Source organism: Emydura macquarii, unplaced genomic scaffold (assembly GCF_026122565.2).
Source record: "Emydura macquarii macquarii isolate MOO-44397 ecotype Brisbane River unplaced genomic scaffold, CSIRO-AGI_Emac_v2 contig_2273, whole genome shotgun sequence".
In the NCBI taxonomy this organism is placed as follows: Eukaryota; Metazoa; Chordata; order Testudines; family Chelidae; genus Emydura; species Emydura macquarii.
In genome coordinates this window covers 68,014-95,594 of record NW_027132410.1, presented here as the reverse complement: position 1 = coordinate 95,594, position 27,581 = coordinate 68,014, and the positions used below count along the sequence as shown (strand labels likewise).

At 49.9% G+C, this 27,581-nt stretch overlaps 1 protein-coding gene across 1 annotated transcript; it reads right to left on the bottom strand.

Annotated features, from left to right (window-relative positions):
- Nucleotides 1–252: 252 nt before the first annotated feature.
- Nucleotides 253–22,912, bottom strand: LOC137161192 (SLAM family member 9-like). Its single transcript, XM_067560304.1, has 9 exons — nucleotides 22,861–22,912; nucleotides 16,235–16,558; nucleotides 13,653–13,919; nucleotides 10,488–10,613; nucleotides 9,245–9,283; nucleotides 5,079–5,131; nucleotides 3,963–4,049; nucleotides 2,492–2,602; nucleotides 253–1,509 (listed from the first exon to the last, which is right to left on the bottom strand). Exons 1-9 carry the CDS (start codon nucleotides 22,910–22,912, stop codon nucleotides 1,228–1,230), a joined length of 1,341 nt encoding a protein of 446 aa, XP_067416405.1. The 3' UTR covers nucleotides 253–1,227.
- Nucleotides 22,913–27,581: the final 4,669 nt, after the last annotated feature.

Genomic DNA, 27,581 nt, shown 5'->3' with positions numbered 1-27,581 from the left:
CCGGCTAGATTGCATGAACGCTCCTTGAGCCACCCATGAATTACAAGGAGAAAGGCACCAGCCAATTCCCCCGCAGTGATTTAGTCTTGCAGCCTGGGACTGTACAGTCCTGCCCTGGTCAGAAGCCTCCCCAATGTAAGTTTATTACCTCGTCTGCCTCTCCCTCAGTGTGGGGAGGATATACACCAGCCTTCGTTAACTGAGCTGAGATTTGCCAAACACTTCAACCGAAACACACAGTTTCAGGGGAAATGTAAACCAGATTTATTAACTATGGAAAAGACACCGAGAGTCCTGCAGCACTTTAAAGCTTAACAAAATTCATTTCTGCAGGGATAAGCTTTCGTGGGCTGTAACCCACTTCGTAAGATGTAAGGGGTAGAAATCAGATGGCAGGAATATATATACATAGCCAAGGCTAAGGAGCAACAGTGAGGGAGTAGTTGAGGCCTAGGCCTCCCCATTGTCCAGATGTCTTGTTGCTTCCAGCATTGGTGGGGGAGGAGAAAAGGCCAAGGCATGATGCCACTGTCCCTTATTTTATCTCCTCAGTCCATGTGCATGGAACACACTGGCCCAGACATATCCTGGTGGGCTTTGCTGAGTCACCTGAGTTGAGCAATCCCCACTGGGTCTTGCTTGTGCAACAGTTTAAATCTTCTGTTTACAATTACAACTCCCTTGTGGGATAATAATTATTCCTTTGCTGATCATTTCCAGACAGTCCGCCACCGTCTGGCATGTGCTTAGCCAGTGTGGTTGTAGAGCAGAGGCGCTGCAGGTAGAAGCAACCCACTAAATTCCACCTGGGCTAATCCCCCTAGACAGTGGAGAATCCATTCACATAAATAGTCTCTCGACGGTGTCCTTAAATGTCGCCTATCCAGGATCCTCAGATTATTCCCCACAATGCCCTGGATTTGTTCCCTTGGCCCCCCTCCATGTTTCTTTATCAGAACACAAAAATGTAATCAAAATGCTCTAGACAGATTGATATTGACAGGGTTCCTGGAACACAATGTTGGGTCTTCTCTGGGAGATGGAGGAGCTAAGCGCCTCAGTCCGGTAAGGTGGGGCTTGGGGATTACCGGGGAGGACAGTGTGTTAAGAATGAGTGAAAGGGTGGGTTTGCAGCTGAGAGGGAAGTTGCTCTTGGAGAACAAGAAATACTGTTCAGGACTGTGTGAATGCCTGGCTGGCGCAGTTATAGTCCAGGATACTATGGGGTTAGGAGCTGTACAAATTCAGAACAAACAGACTTCGTCCTGCCCCAAAGAGTTTACAGTTGAAGTAAGAGCTTAAAGTGGAAGACTGTGGCCGGTGTAGGGGCAGCATAGGAGACGCCGGTCTATCATGCTGGCAATATTGTTTGTTTCCCTGTCGGCCTGTCTGTATCCACCGGTTGGCTCTTGTCCGAGAGATATTAGATGATCTGGTCATATTCCCTCCCTTTTTTGATCTCGGAGTGTCCGCAGACTCATCAGCATTTGTGGCTTTGGAGACCACAGTCTGCAAGAACAAAAACAGCAAAGAGCATAAGTGTTAATGATGGGAAAGCCCAAGAAACAGAAGCGCAGCATCGCGCGCGCTCCATAGTGCTGCAAACATGCCTAGGTTCCCGGGACGTTCCACTGCAGGCCTGTTCTCCTGCGGGGGAGGGGGGAAGGACTCACGGGAGTGTCTGGGGTGCTGGGCTCAGGTTCAGATTACAGCTGGGGGAAATTTTTCAACTGAAACTTCATTTCAGCAAAAAATGCAGATTTGGCACCGCCAAAGCATTTCAAGAATTCATCTTGGTTTTGCAGAATGGTTCATCTCGGCTTTGCCTTTAATCAGGGGTTTGGTTCACGGTGATGTGTGAAATTTGCCTTTGATTATTTTCTTTTGTTTCCACGCACGAACGTTTGGCAATGCTTCGCACTGCACTGAAACGGTCTGTTCAACCCAAACGGGTTTTTCCCCCCCACCTTTTCGATTTGCAGCAAATCTTCCTTTCCCTGGGGGCAGGGGTCACAGAGGAGGAGTTCAGGTTGAAGAATGTCACCCAGTTCTCAGCACGGGGAAGGGGGTTCCCCTGATCCCTACAGGAGAAAATTCCAACTCTGCCCACTCCCAGACCTGTCACAAGCAGGATGTTTTTCCTGCTCTGTGTCATATTTACGCTCCAGTCACCCCGCACAGCTGACTACAAACAATCCCTCTCCCCCATAGGGGGCCAATTTCTGCTCCCAGTTACTCGGTGGTGAATCTTGCTGAAGTCCGTGGAAGTTGCAACCAATTTAGACTCTGACGCTGTGTGCTACAGCTCATGGCTAGCGCCTCTTTGGAGTCAGCGTTGCTCTGCGCCGGGTGCTGGGGGCTGCCTGCATGTCACTGCAGGATCGGGGCTCAGCTGCACACAGAACACGGCCCTCGGGCAGCCATATGGAGCCTGGCCCTACAAACCCTGATTTCACCCTCTGAGCACGGGTGCTGATTGTGAGGTGCAAACCTCTTGTGCATCGGTTGGCTGGTTGACAGTGGAATAAACGGTTTTCTCGCCCGTCTCCAGGAATCCTTGGCCTCCTTTGCACAGCTTCTCATCATCCGTTTGCAGAGGCGACTGCAACGAAAGAGACAAAACTTGCTATTCCTGGCAGCAGGGCTCCCACGGGGGGGAAGGGGGGGATGGATACACTTTACCGGGGCCCGGAGGCCCAGGCTGCAACCCCCAGGGGTATGTGTGTGGGAAGGGGCCCATGTTACAAGTCTGTACTAGGCCTGAAGAGTTATGCTTGGGCCCTGCCTGGCAGGAATCAAGGGCTCCAAGCTCTCGGAGATCTGGGGCAGAATCCTGACCCCGCTGAGGATCCTTTGTGTGTTCACCTGAACCGCTCGCAGCAGCAAATCTCAGATGCCAGGTTGACAGACGTAGGCTTGCAGGACTTGGGTAACCACGCTGGCAATAGCTGGGAATATGTGGTGACTTGGGCTCTGAAGCCCCTTTCCCTCCCCCAGCTCCAGCCTGAGCCGTAACGTCTACACAGCTGTCTTTGGCTCTGTACATGCTGACGGTGGAGAATCTGCCCCCAGCAGATGGCTCTATCCAGAGCCATTGAGCGGAAGTGAAGGCCTGCTTAATCGATTCAATTAAACCACCGTGGGTGTGTCTACACTGCCTTCTGCGCATTCGACTGAGCGGCAGTGAAGACTGGCTCAATCGATCCTGGAAGTCGACTCTGTTAATCGGCCCCAGAAAGAAGCGTAACGCTGCGTCGATGGCTCTGTATTTCCCATCGGCGCAGCGCAGCACAGACAGCACGCTAAAGGGAAGTTACGACGTCCAGGGGAGTTACGCAAGGTGCTCTGTGGGGTGGGACGATGGAGAACGGGGCCCACAGAATCTGGCAACCCGTGCGTGCAAAGGAGACTCTCTAGCCCCACGTCTGTGCCTTGCTCGGCGCTGATCTGGAGGCATAAAGAGGGGCAGGGCAGCCTCCAGCCAAACCTCCCAGGTGCAGCTGGGTTTTCCTGGTGGTAGCGGTTGTCCCTGTACTGCCTGGGGGTGGACTGGCAAAGAGTGCAGCTGGTGGCTGGGGTACGGAGCGTTCCCGCTGTCCTGGGCTACTGGGGCTGCTCTAAGTTGTGCTGTGCGGCTGGTCCTCTTCCCAGACCAGCTCTCAGAGCAGAAAGGGGGAGATCAATTCTCCTTTGCCCCGACTCTGTTTGCATTGCCCCCTGCTGTGCTCTGTCACCTGCCGGGCTCAGCACAGAACTCGGTTCACTATTTTTAAGCATCAGTTGTCATCTCTTCGTCCAGGTCTCATTGTTGTCCAGGTTGTTGTCCCTGACTAGGGGAGGATGATTGTTACTGGGCCTGTAGCATGCTCACGTTCCGCAGTTACAGCATTTAACTCGACCGGCCGGGAGGAGGAAACCTGTGTCACTTAAATACACATGAGAGCAAGGTGTAGAATGCCTACCTGGCTTGGGAGATGGACCGTGGAATAGATCGTTTTGTCGTCCTTGGTCTCTGGATCCCTTTTCTGAGTCCCCTTTCTACTGCCATTCTAAACAGACAGATTCCCCCCATAGCATCCGTTACTGAGCAGCAGACGAGCGTGGTGGCTTTAACCAGTGCTTTGCAGTCAGGTCAGAGTGCCTTCGGCACAGGAGGCAAGCATGGCTAAAGCTGCGGTCAGAATTAAAGCGGAGCGAAATCTTTTTGGCAAACGGCAAATTTGCCCAAAATGCACTTTTTTTTTTTCATTTGGAGTACTGCAACTATTTGCAAATCGGGGCTCAATTCAGCAACTCGTTCTGGCCCAAAAAGGACAGGAGAGAGAACTTCAAAGTCAGAATACTTTGCTTCATCTCTTCCATTCTGAAAAATGTCTTTGATTCCGTTGTGAAACAAAACATTTTGATTATTTTGTTTGTTTTGAAACGACAATTCATTTCAAATTTTTAACAAAAGGCGGGGGGGGGGGGTCAAATACACTTGAAAAAGACCCAAAATGAACTGGGGGCAGAATGAAAAAAATTCATTTTGGGTCAAGTTAAACATTTTTCTTTGGTTTAAAAAAAAAATGTAGTTTCAGTTTGAACCAAAAATTTTGGGAAATTTTTTTGGTTTGGCAAATCAGTTATTTGCTCAGCTTTAGTCTCACTTCTTATCTGAAAGGCTCCTTGCCCACCGAGGCTTCTGGAGTAGACACTGGGCATGGAACGCCATGCAGCGTGGAGGCCCGGTTCTACTGGGTCAGAGCCCTTTGCAGCTACAACGAGGGCAAAGGACCAGAAGGGGCCCATTCTCTCTGAGAGCAGCTGCCGCTTTCAGCGTCGACCGAGCGTTATTACATGTTCCAAAGAGCCCTGCAAAAATTTCTGGCTGCTTCCAACCCCTCCTCCTCCACACCCCATCACAAAGTGACCCCCAATGTTTCTGATAGCCCCACCTGGGACCCCACAGTCCCATACGTGTGGTAAATCCAAGGCACCGGTGGCATCAGCCAATCCTGGCTATTCTTCTGGCTAAGCCTGCCCAGTCCCCGGAATAGGTGACGGTTTCACCACAAGGGAGATATAGGCGAACTCACCAGTGGGAAAGTACCAACTTGAGCATAAACCGTGGTGCTTTCTTCATCAGCCCCTGCAATGAAAAGAACGTGAGAAGTAAGTGAATGGAGCAGAGCCTGCTCACAGTGGAGACTGGGAACTGGGAGGCACTGGTTTCCCGTCATGGGGCTGGGCAGTCCCCCTTGCTGTGCTCTCATCCGTTCTGTATGGTAACTTCAGACAGGTGGGGAGGACAGGCATTCGCCTCTCGCCTGGGTACCTTTCACTGGGCTTATGAGAAACGGGTGTGTTAATTCCAATCCATGCTGCACATGGTACTGGGCTCATAACATGGGAGTTAGTATAGGTCCCTGGGCACTTTGTGAATGACGAGGGGTGTTCACCTCAGAACTAGGCCAAACTCTAACTCTGGGAAGTGTAGTCTGCCTCCTTCAATGCTCCTTGCAGTTTCAGTTGGATAAGGGTTTCTTTTCTTTCACTTCCTGCTCTAAATTGCTTTGTGAAGGTGCTGCATGCTGCTAAAGAGTTGCCGGGAACTGACCATCCCCATGGTATCTGCATTTCAGTGCTGTGTGAGTGAGCCCTGGGGAGTGTTGCTATGCAGTATTGAACAGCTGTCATATTCCCCCTCAGAGGTGGCTGCATTACAATGATGGTTGACAACATTTCTGTAAACGTTATCCGTCATTTTTGTAAGGCACTTTGGGATACTTTGGGATGAACAGTACTAAGTAACTGTTCAAAGAATACGTAACAGGTGACTAGTTAACTGCAGAGCTTTTATTTTTAGTAAAAGAAAAGACTTTTAAAGTTGTTAATCTAGTAGCCCTAAACCATATGGGGGTTGGGTATTTTAAGAGGGAAAAATACATATATTTCTTCAATTCTCCACCTTATTTTTGTTTAAGTTAAAAATTCTTCAGGAACTGGACACTTCTGTAGAAACTTGAAAAATGTCAACCCGTTCTACACTTGCTTTGAAACCGGGGGAAATGTAACAAAACAAAACAAAACAAAACACCTTTTGGGAAGGAGCGGGGGCAGAAGAAAGGGAGGGTGAAAATTCAAAATGTTGCTAATTTTTTAAAATGAAGATTTGAGAAATTGGTCCCAGCTGTCAGATACAACAACTACAACTTAAAACTGAACTTAGAACCACATCGCCTTACAGCTAAACCAACTAGCAGAGGTATCAGGGATCTGCCAGATGCCAGATGCTGTCTTTAGAGAACTTCGATATCCACATTAAGACAACTCCAGCCACAAAGAGTAAACCAGGTACTTCTCCATTGATGTAGCCTTTATTTCAGATTAAGGAAAAGCAACAAAGAAAGAACAAATATGAAGTCTCCATAGGAGAAATAGAACATAGTGGCTCATTTTGTCCAGTCTGTACAACACATGGGGCTAATTCTCCTCTGGCTTGCATGTTGTGTTGATGATGACAGCTCCAAAACTGGTCACCAAAACACCAGGGATCGGGAAGTATTTGTCAGTCGGCAGCAATCCCTACATCTTTTCTTCTTCCATTTGGTTTCTTAGATAGACCTTTGTACTCTGCAGCTTGAGAGCTTCATCTCTGGTATGTGGTAGCTCTGATTCAGGAAAGCACTTAAATACATGGTTAGCTTTAATAGTAATTACTACCTAGCTCCTGTCTAGAGCTTTTCATCAGCTGATCCCAAAGCACTTTGCAAAGAAGGTCATTATCATTCTCCCCATTTTACAGAAGGGGAAATTGAGGCACAGCGCAGGGAAATTAACTCCTACATGGTCACACAGCAGGCTAGTGGCAGAGCTGGTACTAGGACTGTGGTCTCCTGAGTCCTAGTCAGTGCACTGACCACTAGGTAACACTGCCTCACGAAGCCAGCTTTAAATCCTATAAACTGCACTGGGACTTACTCAAGTGCTTAAGTATTCTTCTGAATACAGCCACATTCCTGGAATGGGACAGCTGCTTATGAAGCAGCTCCATTCCTCCTTATATTTCTGCGCAAGTCTTTAAACTTGCCAATGTCATCTTCCATTTTCTTAACTCCTGTGGGATCTTTTGCTGCCTTCTTCAGCCACGTTTACACAAAAATACAGTTCAAAGTTACAAGTCCCGTGCCTCCAATTCTTCCTCCGTTTCATGCAGCCAGAACCTTTCCACTGTCTGAGCTCCTTGTCGTTTTTACAGTCCCATCCTCACGGCCACATCTTTGTCCTTCCCGGAAGCGGAGAGCAAAAGAGGTGTTTTCATGCCCAGGTGCCTTTTATTCCAGATTGAAGAAAACAGACAAAGAAAGAATGCATGTAAAGTTGCCAGCAGAGGGAGCGAGAGCCCAGTGTGTGTGACTGGCCCTGGGACATGCTGCATGTGAGTTGAAACACAAAATGGCACCTGCACCGCAGTCCAGACTGCAACCCTGCCGGTGGCTGCGCTGAGCAACCAAACCTACCTAATTTGCAGTGCCAGGCCAGGGCCTCTGGCCTAATTCCTGCCTCTACATTACATTCTCTGGCTTTTGGTCGCCTACCATATTTTCTAGGTGGGCGGGGCTGCCTCAGAGTCCCGCCTCCTCTTCCCTGGCCAGCCACTCAGCTTGCTACCTTGCTGTCGTCTCTGCCAATGAGAGAGACGGCTGGAGCTGGGGGTGGAGCTGAGCGGTGGCAGTGTGATGAGCAGCTGGCAAGAGGCGGGAGGCGAGGGGGGTCAATGCCACGGACACAGACCGTGCAGCCTTTACTCGCTCCTCCTGCCTCCTGGACATGGGGCTAAGGTCTTGGGGGAGCAGGGCAAGAGATGATATCCAGGCTCGGGGGAGCTGGATGGGAGCAGGGCTGAGAGGGATGGGAGGGGGGAATAATGCACGTTATAGTAACCCCCTGCAGCGTGTGAAGACGGTGCAATTTACACAACAAACGGCTAGGGACCAGGCGTAAACCACAACTTGCATTCACATCAGCCAGCTCTTCCCCTCTCCAGTCAGCCCCGGATGTGGCTCCTTCGTGTGTTGTGTCATCCCCTGCGACCCACACTGGGCAGCGAGGGAGAAGCAGGAGGAATTAACTCTCCAGGGGTTTGGTGGCGTTCCCCGGCTGGAGTTATTTACAAAGTTAATTTGGCAGTGGGCCAGGACTGTGCTCTGCTTCGGGCTCAGCTCAGCAATCGCTGGGGGAAATTGGGTGCTGTGCAGGAAACCAGACTCCTCAGATCGTTTGCTGCTGGGAACAAGGGCTATCTTCTTGGGCTGTGTGTGTACAGCACCTGGCGCCAAGGGCTGCAGGAGGCGACCGTAATAGTACAGGATCATAAGGTCCCTTCTGGCCTTAAAATCTGTGCCTGTGCTTGCCCCAAAAGAGAAAGGGGCTGAAAATCAGCCTTGGAAAGTGAAATGCACTGCGGGCAGATATGGGGGGGATGCAGGCCAGGTGGGGCAATGGGACCCAAAGGAGGAGACTCAAAGGGCTCGGCTTGTTTAGCCTAACCCAAAGAAGGCTGAGGGGAGATATGATTGCTCTATAAATACATACCAGGGAGGGAGAGGAATTATTTAAGTTCAGCACCAATGTGGACACAAGAACTAATGGATAGAAACTGGCCAGCAGGAAGTTTAGACTTGAAACTAGACGCAGGTTTCTAACCATCAAAGGAATGAAGTTCTGGAACAGCTTCCCAAGGGGAGCAGTGGGGGCAAAACACCGAGCTGGCTTCAAAACTGAGCTTGATACGTTTCTGGAGGGGATGGTCTGATGGGACAGCCTAGTTGGCAATTGACTGGTCTTTGACTGCTGGTGGCAGATATGCCAATGGCCTGTGCAGGGATGTTAGCTGGGGGGGGGGTTCTGGGTTATTACAGATAATTCTTTCCAGGTGTCTGGCTGGTGAGTCTTACCCACGTGCTCAGGGTTTAACTGATCACCATATTTGGGGTCGGGAAGGAATTTCCCCCCAGGGCAGATTGGCAAAGGCTCTGGAGGTTTTTCGCCTTCCTCCACAGCATGGTGCCCGGCTCACTTGCTGGTGGATTCTCTGGACCTTAAAACCACGATTTGAGGACTTTACTAACTCAGGCACAGGTCGGGGTGTGTTACAGGAGTGGGCAGGTGAGGTTCTGTGGCCTGCGTCGTGCGGGAGGTCAAACTAAATGATCGTATTGGTCCCTTCTGCCCTTCGTGTCTCTGAGTCTCAGACTCTTACCTGCACTGCCAGCAGCTCCTGGACTCAACTTCTGTGTGGCTGAGACAGAAAGAAACAAAAGGGGCCGTGGATTAGGAGAGCACAGCTCAAACCAAGAGCAAAGCTTCTTTCAGCCTTCTTCACCCCTGGAACCTTCCCGGCCCACGGCTTAGCACTAGGGGAAGGACAGGCTGCTGGGGGGGGGGGGAGAGGGGGCCAGCAGAGAAGCCGCCTTGCTGCTAAGATGATGGATGATGAAAAGTCTCCAAGCAAAGCCCCGCTGCAGAGGCAGCTACTCCCGGGGGCAGGGATTGCCTTGTGGCTTTTTGGAGACCCCCCCGCCCCCAGGTAATCCAGGACGCACACTGATGGGCTGTAATCAGAAGTCCCTTCCAGGATTGCAAAGTCCAGGCCAGGCTTTAGGGAGATCCTTACACATGGGGACTGAAAGTGGGTGGAAATGGCCTCCTGAGACCCACCCTGCACAGAGGATCTCCCTGGCCATTGAGAGCTGGCAGAAGGGCAGGGTGCAGATCAGGTGCGTGGCTGGAGCATGCTATGCTGCGGCTAGTCTCAGCTCCCCAGGGCCACAGGGAGCAAAGCGTAATGAGAGCAGCCCCGAGGCTGCTCTAACCTACACCAAGGGGCTATGGGGAGCAGAACGGTGGCATAAAAGCACCATACCTCCATCCCGACTCTGCCCTTGCTCCAGTGTAGAAAGGGGCAACACCTGACAACCAGGGCCCACTGTAGCGGCACTAGGCAGCACGGAATGGGCGCTGGGAAGCCAGAGAGGACCTCAGAGCCCGTCTTTGTCCAGCAGCCTTGATAAAGAATCCCCTTTATAGTCAACAGAGCCCAGCCCTGCCTCTTCTGTACAGCGGACGTCACTACAGGCTGCTGCAGCCTAAATCCACCAGGAGAGCTACTCTCCCCGTCTCTGCGCTGCCAGTGGAATTAAACTGGGGGGGGCCCTTTGCAATCTGTACCAGCCCCCTCCCCTGGCTTTCTTAGCAGCACTGCATCGGCCTCCATCAAAACGCCTCCTAGGGCAGTGGCAGGGGCTTTGCAGCCACAATCCTGCCTTTGTGCTGTCAGCTCCCAGGGGCAGGGGCCTGTGACCTGCAATGCATCATGGTCCTGACTCAGTGCAGGGGGCTGGACGGGATGACCTCTCGAGGTCCCTTCTAGCCCTACGTTGCTGTGATGCACATCTATGGTGCTTCAGAAGCTGTTGTTACTCCAACCCAGTGAAGAAGCTCACCTCTTTTCCTGCTGTTCTTGAGCAACCACAGACCGACAATGACAATGAAAATGACAGCAATGCTCCCTAGAGCTACAATTCCAGGGATCCAAGTCCTGTCAGCAGCTTGTGGCTGAGGTGAGTTTGCTTAAAAAAAAGATAAATAGTTTAGTGACAGTGAAGAGAACAGCCCCGAGACGTAACAGAAAGGTGCATTCCTCTACCCTAAAACAGGATGCCTGTGTGGGCTGTAGGTCACCCAAGAACCACCGGTAGTTTGCAGAAACCTTTCCTGCCGCTGCAGACAGCCAAACAGTAGGGGGATGGTTGGGAGGCCATGTTCTGCATCAGCACCGAGTGCGGGTAAAGTACCCTCATTCAGAGACCACTGTCTGCCTTGCTGACCAACATTTTCTCATTGTTTCCTCGTGCTCCCCCATCTGTCTCTAGCCACCTGGTGTCTCTTGTCTTATCTCTTTGGGGTAGGGACCCTCTTTTTTTGTTCAGTGTTTTCCCAGCACAATGGGATCCCCATTCATGGCCTGGGCTCCTAGGGCTACAGTAACACAAATAATACATTATTAGTATTTGGCCACTTTACAGCAAGGAAGAAATGACAGATTTGTTGCACACAGGCAAACAACCAATACAATCAAACAAATTCTGAGCATTTTGGGTGTCAGTCACATTCACACCAAGGCCCCTCGCCACTGCTTGGCTATTGTAAAGGAGGCTTAAAAGGAGTGTAAATATAATTTTCACCCCTGTTTAAGGTCCCTTTATGCTTCCATTGCTACGTAAAGGGGCCATAGGAACAACTTGTTAGGGGGAAATACAGAACTCCTGATTCACATTTACACAGGACAGTGGAGACATAAAGCCAGCAGTCAATGGAGCTATACTGATGTATATTTGCTGTGCGTTCCTCCTGATTCTTTCAGTACTCCAGCCCCATAAAGGATCCCAGCAATAGCGTGAGTTATTTCCCTATATCAATGCCAAGGCCTCCTGGTGTGTTTCCCCAATGACGCTTTCCAATGGAGCAAAAGGGTTTCTTCCACTTGAACCTAGGTTTGCTCCTAAATTACCACTTCTTCCAGGGTTCCCAGCAAGTGGAAAAGCAGCGTAGCTGCATGAACTTCGGTGGCGCTGCACTGATTTACACCAGCTGAAGATGTGCAGGATTGCCAACCTCAAGTGTTCAAAAATCATGAGATTTGAAGTCATAATAAATTTTATATTTCTTCTGTTTATTGAACCCATAGGGGTCCATAATGCAAAGGCTAGAAACTCAGTTCTCCCTCCTCCTCCCCCTCCCCACAAATGAAAGCTGTGATTTTCATCTAATCTCATGATTCTTGGAGCTGGGGCTTGTAGACAAACACCAAATATCACAATAAAATCGCTAGCGTTGGCAGTGCTGGCTGGCCCCCTGAAAGGCAGCTAAGGTGGTAGGAGAGGCTGAGCAGGGATGGTGGTTGTGGTGGGTGCTGATGCCATGTGGTAAAATGGCATAGCGATATGCGTGGTGGGATGCAACATGGGGACAAGAGAATAAATGGATCTGAAAGAACTCCATGTTGCCAAGGAAAGGCGTGTGTGTGTGCAATAAGTAATACCCCTTGTGCTCCTAGCCACCACCCATCCCCTCCGCATCATCCCCCCCCCCGCATCCCCGCATCATTTCTCTTTCCCCTGGATTTTGGCTAGAGGAGACGCCAGGATTAGACTCTCTCTTTTCCTCTGATGAGGAAGGAGAACTGCAGTCTATCATTCTTCCTCTTTACGCCCACCCTGGTAGAAGAGGGATACATCTTAAGGAAGCAAGTAGGGGAACTCCCAGCCCCCTGGACTGTTCTGCTTCTCCCATCAGCTGTTGGTGCTGTTCCAGCTGGCGGGGGGAGGGGACTGACTTTGAGCCTCAAAACTTCCCCAGCCAGGCAGCAGCTACTCCTGTTCCCCCTGCTCTTGATTCCCCTTCTTGACACGTCCGCTCCCACCGCCCAGAGAAGAAGCAGGAGGACGGAGATCCCTGCAATGCCTCCTCCCGTCCAGAACTAGAAAGGCCGAAATGTCAAAGGGGAGCAAAAATTTCCATCCCATGTGACTGGCCAAAATGTTTTCATCCCAATTATGACGACAAGACCAAAGATTGAAGCTTTTCACTGAACAAAACAATTTCAATTTAGACACGTGGGAAGGAAATATTGTACCAGGTTTGATCGTCGTGAGACATTTAGGCATTTCCCAAATCACAACATTTTCTTATGGGCCCATTGGACATTAAACGGCATCTTGCTATGTTGCCGCACTGCCTCCTGGGATTTGTAGTTCTGGTCCTTCCCGCCCACAGCGTTTCATGATGGGTCATGTTCCCTGCTTGGACTACATCTTCCATGATGCACAGCCACACCTGACAATCAGAGGAGAAGCCACGGTGCATCATGGGAGATGTAGTCCAACCAATGAGCCTGGTGCATAGAAAAGAATGGGGCCACGAAACACCCAAATTAAAATTCCTATGAAGGACCGCAGCACCTTAGTCAGCTGCAGTTTCACACTGAACTGACCAGAAACAAAATATTTCATTTAGATTTTCCTAACTGAAAAATCAATTATTTTTTGGCAAAATCAAAATTTTCCCGTGAAAAATTTCAATTTTGCAGCAACTGCATTTTCGGTCAAAAACATTTTGACAAACAATTCATGAGCGGCTTTACCAAATATCACAAAAAATGCCAGTCTGGTGCTATTTATAACCCAGCCAGGACCTAGAACTGCCAGAAATGTTGTGCCATGGCCTGAATCTCAACATTTCTAGTCTTGAACCAAAAAGGTTTGGATAACCTCTGAAAAGCAGCTGAACTTCTGAATCCTGTGCTTAGCCAGTGCTGGGTCTTCCATTACTAGCTGAAAAGACTGCTAGCTTTTTTGCTTCTTTACTCCCTGTTAAAGAAGCTCTTATACAGTTATGCCTGTGAGGGTGCAATTCAGTTCTCAGTGATATGTTCTCCATGCTCTCTTATAACACAAGCAGTGCTGTAAAACTGTCACTGTTATGAGCCTGATCCCGCCATTGACTTGGGAGATCAGCACATGGCAGGAGTGGGTCCTTTAGCTTCTATCGACGTTTATGGTTTGTTTGTTTTTTATTTAAACAGGAGTCTTTCCTGCAGAGGGAGTTACCTGGGCAAAAATCCTCTGCAGAGGCTGTCCTGGAGCTGGTACTGACGGGGTTCTGTGCTGTGCAGGTGAGGTTCCAGGGAGCAGTCTGGGGTTCCCGGGAGATGAGCAGAATGGACTCATTGATTACAGAAGCGCCTTTCTCTGGCTGAGTCCAGCGGTAGGTCACATTCTCCCCTCCGTCCCTGACCGTGCAGGTCAGATTGTAGTCACAGCTTTCATTCCCACAAGTCTTCGAGCGACAGATGATGGTTGGCTCTGGCACTTGCCCTGCAGGGATGGAGAAAAGAAACCCACATGTGAGATCACTAATGTGAAGAAAAATCACTGCAGGTTCTTACATGTGTCTGCCCCAAACTAGCAGGACAGCAGAACCACGGGCATCATTATAGAATGAAAGGGAAATACCCCGTAGGTCACATCCTGCTGGGAATGCAGGATTGTTCCTTGTCTCACACTTTGCTGGGCTATGTCTGTGCCGGATTTAAACGACTCAAGCGATGGAATCACCCAGTACAGATGCATGCAGAATGTGATATTCATGTTCAGACGATATTTGCATTCAGGAGTCCCTCACTATTCAGAAATAGCCACGGTCTGGGTTAATATTTCTGTGCCCTTCTCATCCTTTATTATTAGCCAAGACGTTGCATTTTACAGACAACATAATCAAGAAATTGCACAATGTCATTCCCAGCAGAGATGGAAACAGAATCCAGGTTTCCAACATATGCGAATGTGCCAAATTATGCGCCTGGTTATGCTGATTCTATCCTGCTGTAACCACTTGACACTACTTTTCTCCCAGAACCAGGACTAGAACCCTGGAATCTTGTCCTGTAAGTGCAGAACCACAAATAACTTTGTCACTCACTGGCAAAATGTGTTTTATTAAATTCTCCTGCCCTCAAGGAGCTGGTCCAGAAAAAAGGAAACAACTTAGTTCTTCTATCAGTTACTCCTATAACTCCAAGGGGTGGGGGGGGCATCTGGGCTCTGGATCTGTAGAGGTGCTGGGTTCACACCTTGCTGAAAATCCATTCAGGGAAACAGTAGTATGCGATGAGGTACTTAAAGTCTGATGCCTTTCACCAGCTCTCCATCCAGAGACTTTTAAGCTGATATTTATTATTATAAGGTACATGCAAATTGTTTGCAAATATGCAAATCAACTCGTTGAATAATTTGCATGAAATGTCACCCAGGGTGGTGCACAAAACTTGGTGTGCATGTATAGCCCACGCTGGGAGAAAGCAGAGAAGAATGCAGCAGGCAAGTGCTGGTGTCTCCAGCTATTATGCTCTGAAGGCAGGTCTAGGCCGTTTGGTTTCAAATTGTAATGTTTGTTTGGCTTTCAAAAACCAAAACGAAATGGAGATTGTAATTTGACATGGGAATGTTTTCATTGCCTTTTGATGCTTTTGGTTGAAAAACTGAAAATTTTGTCAAAATCAAACCGTGTAAGTGAAACATTTCATTGTCGAAAAGAACCTAATTTTTCTACCAAAAGAAATTTCAGTTGAAAAATTCGGAGCAGCATTATTTGGACGAGGCATTATTACAGCAGCTGACAATGTTTGGGGGCTGTTTTTCTTCAGAACTAACTCTGCAAGTTTCATTCAGCTTTAACAAAACTTTACACAGAGGCCCAGAGAGAAGCACAGCCGGCCCCCCAAGTAGCCGAGGTGGAGCACGGATCTGCACACAAGCTGGCAACTGGCTGTTGGAGGATGCGAGGGGGCCTGGTTGCTGGAAGGTGTGTGGAGGAGGGGGCGGATGGGATGCTGTGGGGTGGGTGGGAAGTAGCTGGTGGCTTTCTAGGGGTGGTGGAGTAGCAGGGGGAGGCTGGAGGTGGATAGGTGGATGCTGGGTTTTCTGTCACTGCTGGAGTACCTGGGAATTGGTGTGTACTAGTTGCCTGGGGCGGCTGGGGGACCTGCCACAGTTGGTAAGGGAGGGGCCTCACCTCATGCCGCTGTCACTGCCACCTTCTCCTCCAGCCACTGCAGCCACCTCTCACTCTCCCAGACTCTGATCCAGCCGAGGAGAGGCAGAGGAGGCGCCTGGCTGCTGGCTGCTGGCTCAGCACAGTGGCCCCAGGAGGCCGAAGGACACCGCAGGCAAAAGCCTGTATCTTTTCCACAGCCTTCATGGATGCATAAGCACTCAGCTGCGGGGCTGCTCGACGGGTGTCGCCAAATGCAGGAGTTTCAGGCGCCTGGCCAGACACCTGGCAGCCCTGAACTGGCGTCTCTTTCTCCACGGTAGACAAGGGCATAGAAAACCAGACAGAGCGTGGTTGATTCAGGTCTCAGTTGCATGGGACCTGCACTGGTGTGACTCCACTTCCTTCAGTGGAGTCCGCCCACCATAAACCGGGTGTAAGGGAGTGATGAGCTGGGGACACTCAGACATGCTGCAAAGCCGGCTCGTGATGGCAGGCGGGAGAGGGTTTCCTGGCTGGTGAAACGGTCTGTGTTTGTTACAGGGGTGTTCAACGGTCTCGGTAAAATGCCCCCAAGTGTAATTTTTACTGTATCAAATGTTAACAGTAACATAAAGTAAAAAACCTGCCCCACACTTACGGTACACGCGCAGCATGAAGTGCTTGGTGACCTTGTCTTTAGCCGTGTTCACTTGAGCTTTGTAGAGGCCTGCGTCCTCCATCCTCAGGCCGGTGAGCTGTAGGGAGTAGCTGTTCTCAGGGGTTCCCAGGCGTCCCTCATAATTTTTCTCTATCACAATGACAGTGGGTGGTGTCCCTGCTGCTACAGTTACTAGACTTTCTGTTGTGTTCACAGTCCAGGCAGCGTTCTTGAATTGCTCTGCTGGGATCCCCAGAGGGAAGGTGACCGACCCCCCCAGAATCCCGCTCAGCTCTGTCGCGCCTGCGTCTGCTTTGGAGATTCCTGGTGCGTGGAAGGAAGGAAAAGGAGGTTTTAGGAGCAGATCGACCACACACCCCATCACAACAAACCAAGCACGTTCCACACCCACTCCCCAGGCAGAGCAGCTAAGAAGAGCCTCGGAAGTTTATTGCTCTCAGCCTGTTAAAAATGTGCTCACCTGAATTTCTAAGCACATGACAAATACTTACAGAACCATACACAGACTCTCACAGGACCAATGCCCCCATCACTCCCTCCCACCCGCCTTCCTCCCCAAAGATGCAAGCAAATCGTAGGAAAATAGCTGAGCTTCACAGCCTGCCCTGAAGATCCATCAATCTGCACGCTGTGAGATCAGTTTGCTGAAAATGCGCTGCCACCGGTTTACAGATGATTCAATCTGGGAGCTGTTAGCTTGAGCATCTCAGATGTCATTAAACCCATCACCTTACACTGGACCCAGAAATGAACCGAAAACCAGTGACGATCTCAGAGCAATGGGATAAAATTCCCCTCCAAGTTCAGACTAGACAAGCCATGGTAGAATAAAGCATTTTGTGCTCTTGGCCTTCCTGAGGGTGCTGTTTTTCTTTTGGTTTTTTCCTTCTCTTCCCATGGCCAGGACGGCAGAAACACGTTTTTAGGGGCTGGGTTTTTCTGAAGCTGGATTCCCCAGTTTGTCAAGTTCACTTTGCGCTTCTCACGTGGCAGCTGGAGAACTGCCTTGGAGAATCCCCCTGTGGCAGAGGAATCTCCACTGGCTGCCAGGCTCTGCTCCCTATCCCTGCACCACAGCTCTGCTGCCTGCTGAGGAAGGAAGGCAGAGGTGGCCATGGCCTGGCCGGGGAGAGGCGGGTGTGTGTCAGGGAATGAGAAGGGAGGGAACGTGGCAGAGCCAGTCTCCACTATGACAGCTATCCCACTGCCCACCTGCAGCGTTAACTTACCAGGGCTGGCTGTGTGACAATCAGGAAGCTATAGCCATGTTACCCCCTTCCCCTCCCCCAGCTGTGCTCAGGCACAGCGGAGAATCAAGCCCGTGGCTGCTTTAGTGATGGGCAGGGCATAATAGAAAATGTGGAGGCAAGAAATGAAGGGGGAGATGAATGGAGGCTGGGGCTGCTGAGGGCAGGGAGGGGCTGGAAAAGGAGAGCGGGTCTGAGATGCAGGCAAGGCTGATAATAATTTATAATATGGTCATTAAGACAATGGCTGGGACCCAAGAAATCTGCGTCCAAGTTCCCAGCCCTGCCACAGACTCACATGCAACCCTGGGCAAGTCATTTCATCCCTCTTTGTCTCAGTTCCACCATCTGTGAGAACGGGGATCATGGACCTTCCTTTGGCCTGTCTAGTTTCGTCAGGCTGTAAGATCTGCAGGCAGGAGCTGTCTCTTGCTGTGTGCTTGCACAGGCCTAGCCCAAGGGGCCCTGATCTCAGCTGGGCTAGGGTAATAAATATGAATCTTCCGTTTTGGGATCTACGTCTCCGTTCCTCCGGCAGTGCGGATAGTTCATTCAGGACTACGGCACAGCAAACTACCGAAAAACCAGCCGGAATGACTAGAAACAGTGCGAGACAACGAATAAAGCAAATCGGCTTTAAAAACCCACGGGGTGAACTCCTGGCCCCGCTGAAGCCAACTGATGTGTTGCCACTGACTTCATTGGGAGACAGGACCTCGTCCTCTGAGTGGGGAGATGGCAGCTGGAGTTAAGAGCTACCACGGCGTTGGTGGGGCTAATCCAGTCCCCCTGGGTCAGTCTTCGTGCCCCGTGAGGCTAGTTCCAGTGCTCACAGGAGAACTAGAGGGTCCTGAGTTTGCTTCCGGTGCCTCGACCATGCCGCAGTCGGATGACATCCCAGTCGGATGACAGTGCATTGCAACGTGGCAGTCATGGTGCACTGGTGTGATGTCTTGGCTCGATGATTTCCACAGGGCATCAGGAGTATGGTTTCAGCATGCGGTTAAAGACATGCAGGTGGCTAAGGGCAGTTCAGTGCCCTGAAGGAGCATCTCCCCAGCTAGCGTCTGAAGAATGTACAGATGGAAGCCCCGGTTCTTCACCATATTGCACATTGTATACTCATTTGCACCTCAACCAGTGTAAACCAGCCTTGCTTTACTGAAGTCAAGAGAGCTGGCCTGATTCTGGCCCCTGGCTGTGCTACACCCACTTTGCACTTACTTTACACACGTGTAAATGACGGCACAAGGTACTTACTGAGCAGTGGAAAAATCAAGCCGAGGGGTAGGAAATGAGGGTGCAAAAACCAGACATTTGCTGTAAGTTCTCTGTGTTAAATAGGTTCCATGTAGGTTTTGTGGTCAGGCAGGGTTTACACCTTTCTCCAGAACGGCAGCTTAAAAAAGAAGGTGCCTTAGCACTTAGAAATGAAGTGGACAGGATATAGATGATATTTCTCCTGACTGCAGTGTCCGTGATCTTTGTCACTGCAGGGGATAGGAAGTGTCCACTGCTAGGGAAATCACATCACAGTTCCTGAGAATTCACACTAAGCATAAGTCAGAGGAAACTGTCAAACTGGACATGAAAATACAGAACCTGATCCACAGCTGTTTGATAGGGGGTAGCTTGGGTGGAATAACCCATGCTGATTTGTCACCCAAGCAGCTGACACAGAGTGTTCTTTCCAGCACGGAAGCTGTGGGGAAACCACTAAGTGTGATACGTAACCTATCATTGAAATGAGCTTCTCTGAAAGATGACTGGGGGAGAGCTAATGTGATACCAATTTTTAAAAAAAGGCTCCAGTGGTGATCCTGGCAATTACAGGCCAGTGAGCCTGACTTTAGTAGCAGGTAAAATGGCTGAAACTATAGTAAAGGACAGAATTATCCAACGCACAGATGAACACGATTTGTTGGGGAAGAGACCACACAGCTTTTGTAAATGGAAATCATGCTTCTATTCGAATTCTTTGAGAGGGGGTCAACGAGCATGTGGATAAGAGTCAGCCACTGGCTATAGTGTACTTGGGCTTTCAGAAAGCCTTTGACCAAAGGCTATTAAGCAAGGGAAGCAGTCATGAGATAAAAGCGAACGTCCTCTCTTGGATCACTAACTGGTTAAAAGACAGAAAAGAAAGGGTAGGAATAAAGAGTCAGTTTTCAGACTGGAGAGAGGTAAATAGTGGTGTCCCCCAGGGGTCTGTACTGGGGCCAATGTTGTTCGAGATATTCATAAACGATCTGGAAAAGAGGGCTAAACAGTGAGGTGGCAAAATTTGTTGACGAGACAAAACTACTCAAGATAGTTAAGTCCAAAGCAGACTGCAAAGAGTTACAAAAGGGTCTTACAAAACTGGGTGACTGGGCAACAAAATGGCAGATGAAATTCAGTGTTGATAAGTGCAAAGTAATGAACATTGGAAAGCAGAATCCCAAATTATACATACAAAATGATGGGGTCTGAATTAGCTGTTACCACTCAAGAAAGAGACCTTGGAGTCATTGTGGCTAGTTCTCTGAAAACATCCACTCAATGTGCAGCTGCAGTAAAAAAAGCTAACAGAGTGTTGGGAATCATTAGGAAAAGGACAGATATTAAGACAGAAAATACCCTATCACCTCTTTATAATACCACAGCACGCCCACACCTTGAATACTGTGTGCGGACCTGGGTGCCCCATCTCAAAAAAGATACATTGGAATTGGAAAAGGTACAGAAAAGGCAACAGAAATGATGAGGGGTATGGAACAGCTTCCCTATTAGGAGAGATTAGTAAGACTGGGACTTTTAATAAGACTGGGACGCTTTGGACAAGAGATGACTAACAGAGGACTAAGATCAAAGCAGGACTAACCTCAGCTAAATAATCCCAGCCAGGGCTTTGTCAAGCCGCAGCTTAAAAACCTCTAAAGATGGAGATCCCACCACCTCCTTAGGTAACCCATTCCAGTGCTTCACCACCCTCCTAGTGAATAACTTTTCCTAATGTCCAACCTAGACCTCCCCCACTGCAACTTGAGCCCATTGCTCCTAGTTCTGTCATCTGCCACCACTGAGAACAGGTAGTTAAAGGCTGCTATCAAATCCCCCCTCATTCTTCTCTTCTGCAGACTAAACAAGCCTAGTTCCCTCAGCCTCTCCTCAGAAGTCTTGTGCTCCAGCCCCCTCATCATTTTTGTTGCCCTCCGTTGGACTCTCTCCAACTTTTCCACATCCTTTTTGCAGTGGGGGGCCCAAAACTGGACACAATACTACAAATGCGTCCTCACCAATGCTGAATAGAGGGGAATAATCACTTTCCGCAATCTGCTGGCAATGCTCCTACTAATGCAGCCCAATATGCTATTAGCCTTCTTGGCAACGAGGGCACACTGCTGACTCATATCCAGCTTCTGATCCACTGTAATCCCCAGGACCTTTTCTGCAGAACTGCTGCCTAGCCCGTCAGTCCCCAGACTGTAGCAGTGCATGGGATTCTTCCGTCCTAAGTGCAGGACTCTGCATTTGTCCTTGTTGAACCTCATCAGATTTCTTTTGGCCCAATCCTCCAGTTTGTTTAGGTCCTTCTGTATCCTATCCCTACCTTCCAGGGTATCTACCACTCCCCGCAGCTTAGTGTCATCTGCAAACTTGCTGAGGGTGCAATCTACCACATCCTCCAGATCATTAATGAAGATATTGAACAAAACCAGCTCCATCACCGACCCCTGGGGCACTCTGCTTGTGACCGGTTGCCAGCTAGACATGGAGCCATTGATCACTACTCGTTGAGCCCTATGCTCTAGCCAGTTCTCTATCCATTTTATAGTCCATTCATCCAACCCGTACTTCTTTAACTTGCTGATAAGAATACTGTGAGAGACCATCTTGAACAACAGCCTCGCACCCCAAAGTGAGCCGAAAGAAACAGCAAGTCCCAAACCCGGCCTCCTCTCAGAAAGGTGGGATTGTAACATGTGCGCACCCGTAACATAAGCACTGCACTGCGTTGCGAGTTACCAGCCAGCCTCCAGGGCTCAAAAATCAAGGCCCCCCAAAATGAAGAGATTGATTTAGCAAGCGTGAGATTTATAAAACATGAAAAATGCTGGATTCTTTTCATTTTCCATCTGGTTTCTGAAGCTTTAGCATTCACTCACTTCACATGTTCAAGTTTTGTCTGCAAACCAGAAGGGCTTTTTTTTTTTCTTTTTTAAATAACAACAATAGACCCCATCAATAATGCATATGATCGATAATCAATAATTAATCTAGCACCTAAAATGCATTAGGCCCTGGACAAAGAGGATCCTCCATTCGGAAGGGTTTATCATTTAATTGTCTAATTTAATCATTAAAATATTAAAAATTAAATATTAAAAATAAAAATGAAAAATATTGCATCAGGATAAGTCAGTGTGGCCCCTTGTACATGCAGACAGACACACTGAAATCAGTTGGGTACAGGGATCCCGAGAGCAGGGGGATAATGAATAAATGGGTGCCTACATCTGCTTGACAACATTCTATTTTGTCTCTGGTTTGCTTACACTAGTAAATAGAAGAGCTCATTACAATCAAGTGTCATAAGCAACAGGACGGAGGAAGCAATGAACAAGAGATATGAGCCGCACGCTAAATAAATATAGTTATTCTGAAGTGCCCAGGACAATTAATTGATTGCTGGCGTCCCAGGGCCCACAGCTGGTGTGACTGACAGGGTGGACCTCTGTTGTCATTAGGACATTTTGTAAGACTTCTAACATTTTGCAACGGGGCATGAGACATTTTTCAAAGCCCCTTTTGCTCCCTACTTCTGCACGTCCCTGGCCTCAATAATACTTTGGACAGTGACGGAGAGGGCAGAGATCACTAGCCCCGTTTTACAGGGGGGTAAGACGCAGACACAGGGCAGGGAAGTCACTGGCTGTCAGAGAGGCATAACCAGGATTAGACCCTGACTCTCATGAGGGTCTTTCCTATCTGCTGGGTCACAGTGCCTGGAGGACCAGCTAGACTCTCCATGAGGCTGCTCCTAACTGAAGGCAACCCGGACAGGGGCCAGTGTGAAATAGCTCTGGTGTGTTGTAGCTTGTAGCACAAACCCCACTGTCATTTCACTGTCTGGCAGCCTCCGCAGAGAAGTGGGGGGACTGAATAAGCCCCAAAGACTGAATTGCCCTCTTTCAGCTAGGGGGAGCGTCCTTCAGGCCTGGAGATGAGGCACGGTGGTGGGCAAAGCTGCCCTGTATTGTAGCCAATGGAGACCGTTAACCTCCAGCCTGTATAGATGATAAATTCACACCGGTATTTCCCCTTCGAACACACACAAAAGACAATGGACAGACTCCGGTCACAGCCTGCACTTACCGGCTTTACAGAAAAGGAGGAGGGTGAGATACACGCGCCAAGGCATCGCCATTCTGTGCGAGTTCTGGTGCAGTTTCTTGTGGTTCAAACACTCCCTGGCTGCCGCAACAAGAAGAATAGCAGTTTCCTCTTCTGAGTACAAGAAACCACAGCTCATTTCACTGCGCATGAGTGCTGGTAATACGCCACGTTGTTTATAGTAGGCCTGGTCCGGACTTACCTGGAAACTCGGCGGCAGTCACATAAGCAATGCAGAGTAGTGTGTGTAACGCCCGTCGACTTCACAACTCCTCTTCTACACGGAGCCTTCGCTGTGCTGTGCCGATGGGAAATGCGGCCCGTTGACGCAGCGCTATGCCACATGGGGGTTTTTGTGTGTGTGTGTGTGTGTGTTAGAACGTTGACTTCAGCTGACCGCTCCATCGATCCGGATAGATCGATCTGATTTTTGCCGCCCTCGGTGAAGATTAGTAATAGTATTAGCAATATTAGTACTAGCAATACTAGTGTTAGTACACTGATAGTAGTAATACTGGTACTAATGCTGCAGACTACAGGAGATGGTGTGTCAGAGAGGTGCAGCCACACGCTGCCGAGAAAAGCAGGCTGGATCCACACTGCGGTGTGTAGCTACATGTCAGTGAAAGGCTTGGGTGGGGCAGGCAGGTGGGAAAGGCCGAGCACCACTACAAGTAGCCGTGTAGAACACTTGGTCTGGAAGAAAGCAGTGCAGCAGCTACGTACCCACACCCCTTGGGCCAATCTTTACTCTTCTCCCTCCGCTGTCGCTCGCTGGCTACATGGCTATTTATACCCGTGCTAGTAGGGCTTCCTGAATACGTATTCTACACCGGTGGTTCTCAGTCTTTTGGGGCTCAGGACCCATTTGTAAATGTTTATGGCCTGTCGCGCCCCAGTAAATAGTCTAGGGGAGGGGTGGAGGCCCTGGCGTGGTTTCAGTCGGGTCCTGGTGGGGGTTGGTTCCTGCCCGGCACTCATCCCTCAGTGGCAGCTCCTGCAGCTCCTGTGCCGTGGGGCCGGCTGGATTTCAGAACAGAACATTTTCATCTGTAAAAAAAAAGACACTTTTTTGGGGGGGAATGAAAAGTCAAATCCTTGGAAGAAGAACGCCTTCAGCACTTCGAAATGTTCCCAGCTAAAAGCAAATGTTTGTTGCTCGGCTCCACCCAGAGCCAAGGAAAGGAGCAATGAACTTGGCCAAGAACCGCATTGCCGGGGCAACGTGCTGGGCATGTTCTGAATTGGTGCTAAGTCAAGATGAAACTCTCCCTGCGGCCCGACAGTCATGAAGGGGATTGTGTGGGGCAAAGCACCTGAGCTTCCTGGGTCTGTGCTAAGCTGCTGCACCAAAGGAAGGCTCACATTTTGAGGCCATGTGGTCCTCGCAAAACAGCTTTGACCCTCAGGGATTTCCCAGACGAAACCCCTGTAAATGGAGGGGGGAATGTGGCATTTACTCCGTGAAATTCCAGAAGAGGCCAAGAAAGACAGAGACAAGTCTTCCTGGGGCAGGGCAGAGGTGCCTGGGCTGAGTTCTCTGCAGAAGGGAGTTGTGCCAATCTGGTACCTCCTCTCTGCCAGGTAAACAGGACTCATGGATTCTGTAGATGTAAGCAAGGTCTGAGTGTCGGAGTGGCCCTTCCCCTGCTCCGCGGCTGACAGGGGGGGGCACGTTATTTGCATGGGCTTTGTATTTGCATGAGTACAATTAAGTACTCAGCATACTGCATAAGCAGACTAGGTGCTGAACATGATGGGAAATGGTCAGTGTGTCTGGGATTGTGGTGTTGTGTTACAAGTCACTTTGTGTTAACTGCAGGGGTAATGAAATGTTGTCCTTCGATTGTATGAGCAAATGGCAGCAGATCTGTGTTTAGCCTGGTCTGATAAAAAAAATTCACTCTCAGAACAGAACCCAACAAGGGGGGCGGACGGATGTTTCAGCAGTGAAAGGGGGAACGTGGGGGTGAGAAGTTTTCTGTGGAGATGGCACTAGCCCTGGCAAAGGACTACCTCAGGCATGGATTGATGCTCTCCCACTGTTAAAAGGTAGAATTAATGATTCCTTTTGGAGTCTTTTCTTTGTTAAGAGCAGGGACGTTGCTCCTGTGTCAGCAGAAGTTTTCCCATGAGCTGAAATTCACTAAGAGCTGAATCACTAAAGAAGCTGGGAAACCTGGACTGACGACCAGCAGAGAGGTGCCAGCCGTGGGCAGCACCTGAGACAGCGGGATTGGTCAGCGCTGTTAGAAATAATCAAACAGGTTGTCCCGGGGGCGGACTGGGGAGAGGGAACCCTTTATTGCCGGCTCGTTCCACCTCACCGCCGCGAGTGAGCAACGAGGGGGTTGCTTTACCATTCTTTTATCCACAACAGTCTGTAAATGTATCCATTGTCAGCAACTCCCCCTAGACCCTTATGTGGTTACACTGACACCTATATAATGGATATTAACAACTACATAATGAACACAATCATACCCGCCCCTGTTTGTTGTTTACAGGTTTACCATCCAGAGGGCAGGCACATCACCCTAAAACCTATCCATTTTACACGAACGTTCTTTGACGTAAAGGCATGCCGGGGGAGAAGGAAGATAACGCTTTCTTCTCACCAAAACAGCTTGCACAGGACTGGCGATAGACTCATCCCCTGCGCAGATGGGCAGGAAGGAAGGAGAAGAAGAGAGATAACAGGCTCTAACTAGAATTTACACCAATTAGCAGAAACAAGGTTTGCCTGTGCCTTGACCCCGTTCCCTGTAATTTAGGCCTGGCCACTTGTCTAGCTTTTAACTCTTTACTCTCCTACAAGCGCCGGTAGCTGGTGGGAGCAACAGCGATCAATGGCTGCAGACGGTGGGATCTGTCAGTGACAGCGGGAGCCAGGAGCAGTCAGCGCCTGCAGATGCCAGGGTCGGTGAGCATCTGTAGACAGAGGGGGCCAGGAGACGCGGGAGCCAGGAGCGGTTGGCACCAGCAGACCACGGGAGCCAGCAGCGGAGACTCAATGCGGCCCGGAGGTGGCAGGAGGCAGCAGCAGAGGAGGCCTGGTCAAGCCTACGTCCGGCAGGAGCCTGCAGAGGGGGACTGGCTGAGCCCCCAACCAAGAGGTGGACACTGCAGCTACGACGGTCAGTGCAGGGGAAAGCGAGAAGGGAAAGGAGAAGGACACGCCCTGTGCTCTGGGGTGGGTTCGGCTCATTGAGTTCATGAATTCTGCTTGCGCTGTTTCCCAAACCAGAGCTGTGTTACTTCCCTTCTGTTATTACAAGTGTTACTTTCTACACTCAGACTGTGCGAGCGAGAGGGGAAGTCCTGCCCCTTGGGGCGCCCAGGGGATAGAGTGCGATTTCCCAGGTGACTGGGTGGGGGCTTGAGCCAGTTTGGGGTTGTGTCATTGACAGGGACTCCTAGTATAGAACCCGCTGCAGCCGGCTCTGCCTGGCAGAAGGGTTACACAAATAAACGAGTTACAGTGGAAAATACCCCCTCCCTGCTTTCTCCTCTGAACAGGAAAGCCTCCACATCTCCTGCTGCTCAGCCAAGGGGCATCACTATCAGACCTAGACTGCCCAGATGTGCTCCTTTAACATGTAACAGGCCAAACCCGAGCACCTGGCTCCATCTCCTTTACGCTGCTCTGGGCAGCTGGAGATTTTCCTGCCCTGGTAGGGAATCCTCAGGAGACGTTCGACCACCGTAGACAGTTCTACACCCCCCTTCTCCCAACCCTGCCATCATAGGGGGCGTTTCGGGGCAGGGTGGAATATGTGGCTGGAGGCGGGAGCCGGAACAGGCAGTGCTCTGACGTTCCACGTCCCCACAAGACTGATCCGCTGTCTCAACCTTAGGGTTTCCCAGTGAGGCTGAGAATGAGGGGCAGGGACACAGCTGACTTACTGGATTCATTATATTTTCCCAGTGCTGCTTAGCTCGGAAGGAGCATCTGACTCCTCACAAGGTTTTGGTTCCGTTCCCTCAGCTCATCAAGTGACTTGGGCAGGATCACACAGAGCCCCTCCTCGCTGTGGTGACAGATGGAGAGTCTGGCCGGTTAACGCTGCTCAGATATTACAAGGCTCTGAGCAAACAAAAACTTACAAGGAGGAAGAGTTAGAGGAAAATGAAGAAATGAGCAACAGACAAGAAAGGAAGCAAAAACATGAACAGGTCCAACATTTTTATAGTCTTCTCCATGGGGGGTGGTGTCATATTCAAGAAAATCAAATATATTGATGAATGTCTCCTTGCAACAGCCTGGGAGATAAAGGACTGTTATACCCAGTTTACAGATGGAGAGAGGATGTCTGAGGCCGGGCATGCTGAGACCCAGGCAGATACCCGGCTGCCTGCAGAAGCCCAAGATGGGACAGAGCCATCAAGAGCTTCGCCGGCCAATGACCCCAGAGACCCAGGGGACCCGTGGACTACCGCACTGGAAGGCAGGATAGGGCGTAGCCTCGGGGAACTAGACATTGATCCGGTTGTGGGTTCAGGACAGAGGCAGTGTGTTTCGGACAGATCCCCGTTTACCATTGGGCCATGCAACCCTACTGAAGAGGGCAGCCATATTGACTCTGGCCATTAGGCCATGCAGCCCGGACAAGGAGGGCCATCGTATTGGCCTCAACTATTAGGCCATATGGCCCTGAGGCTAAGGCCCATAGACCAAACTCAGCCATGCAGCTGTAACGTCC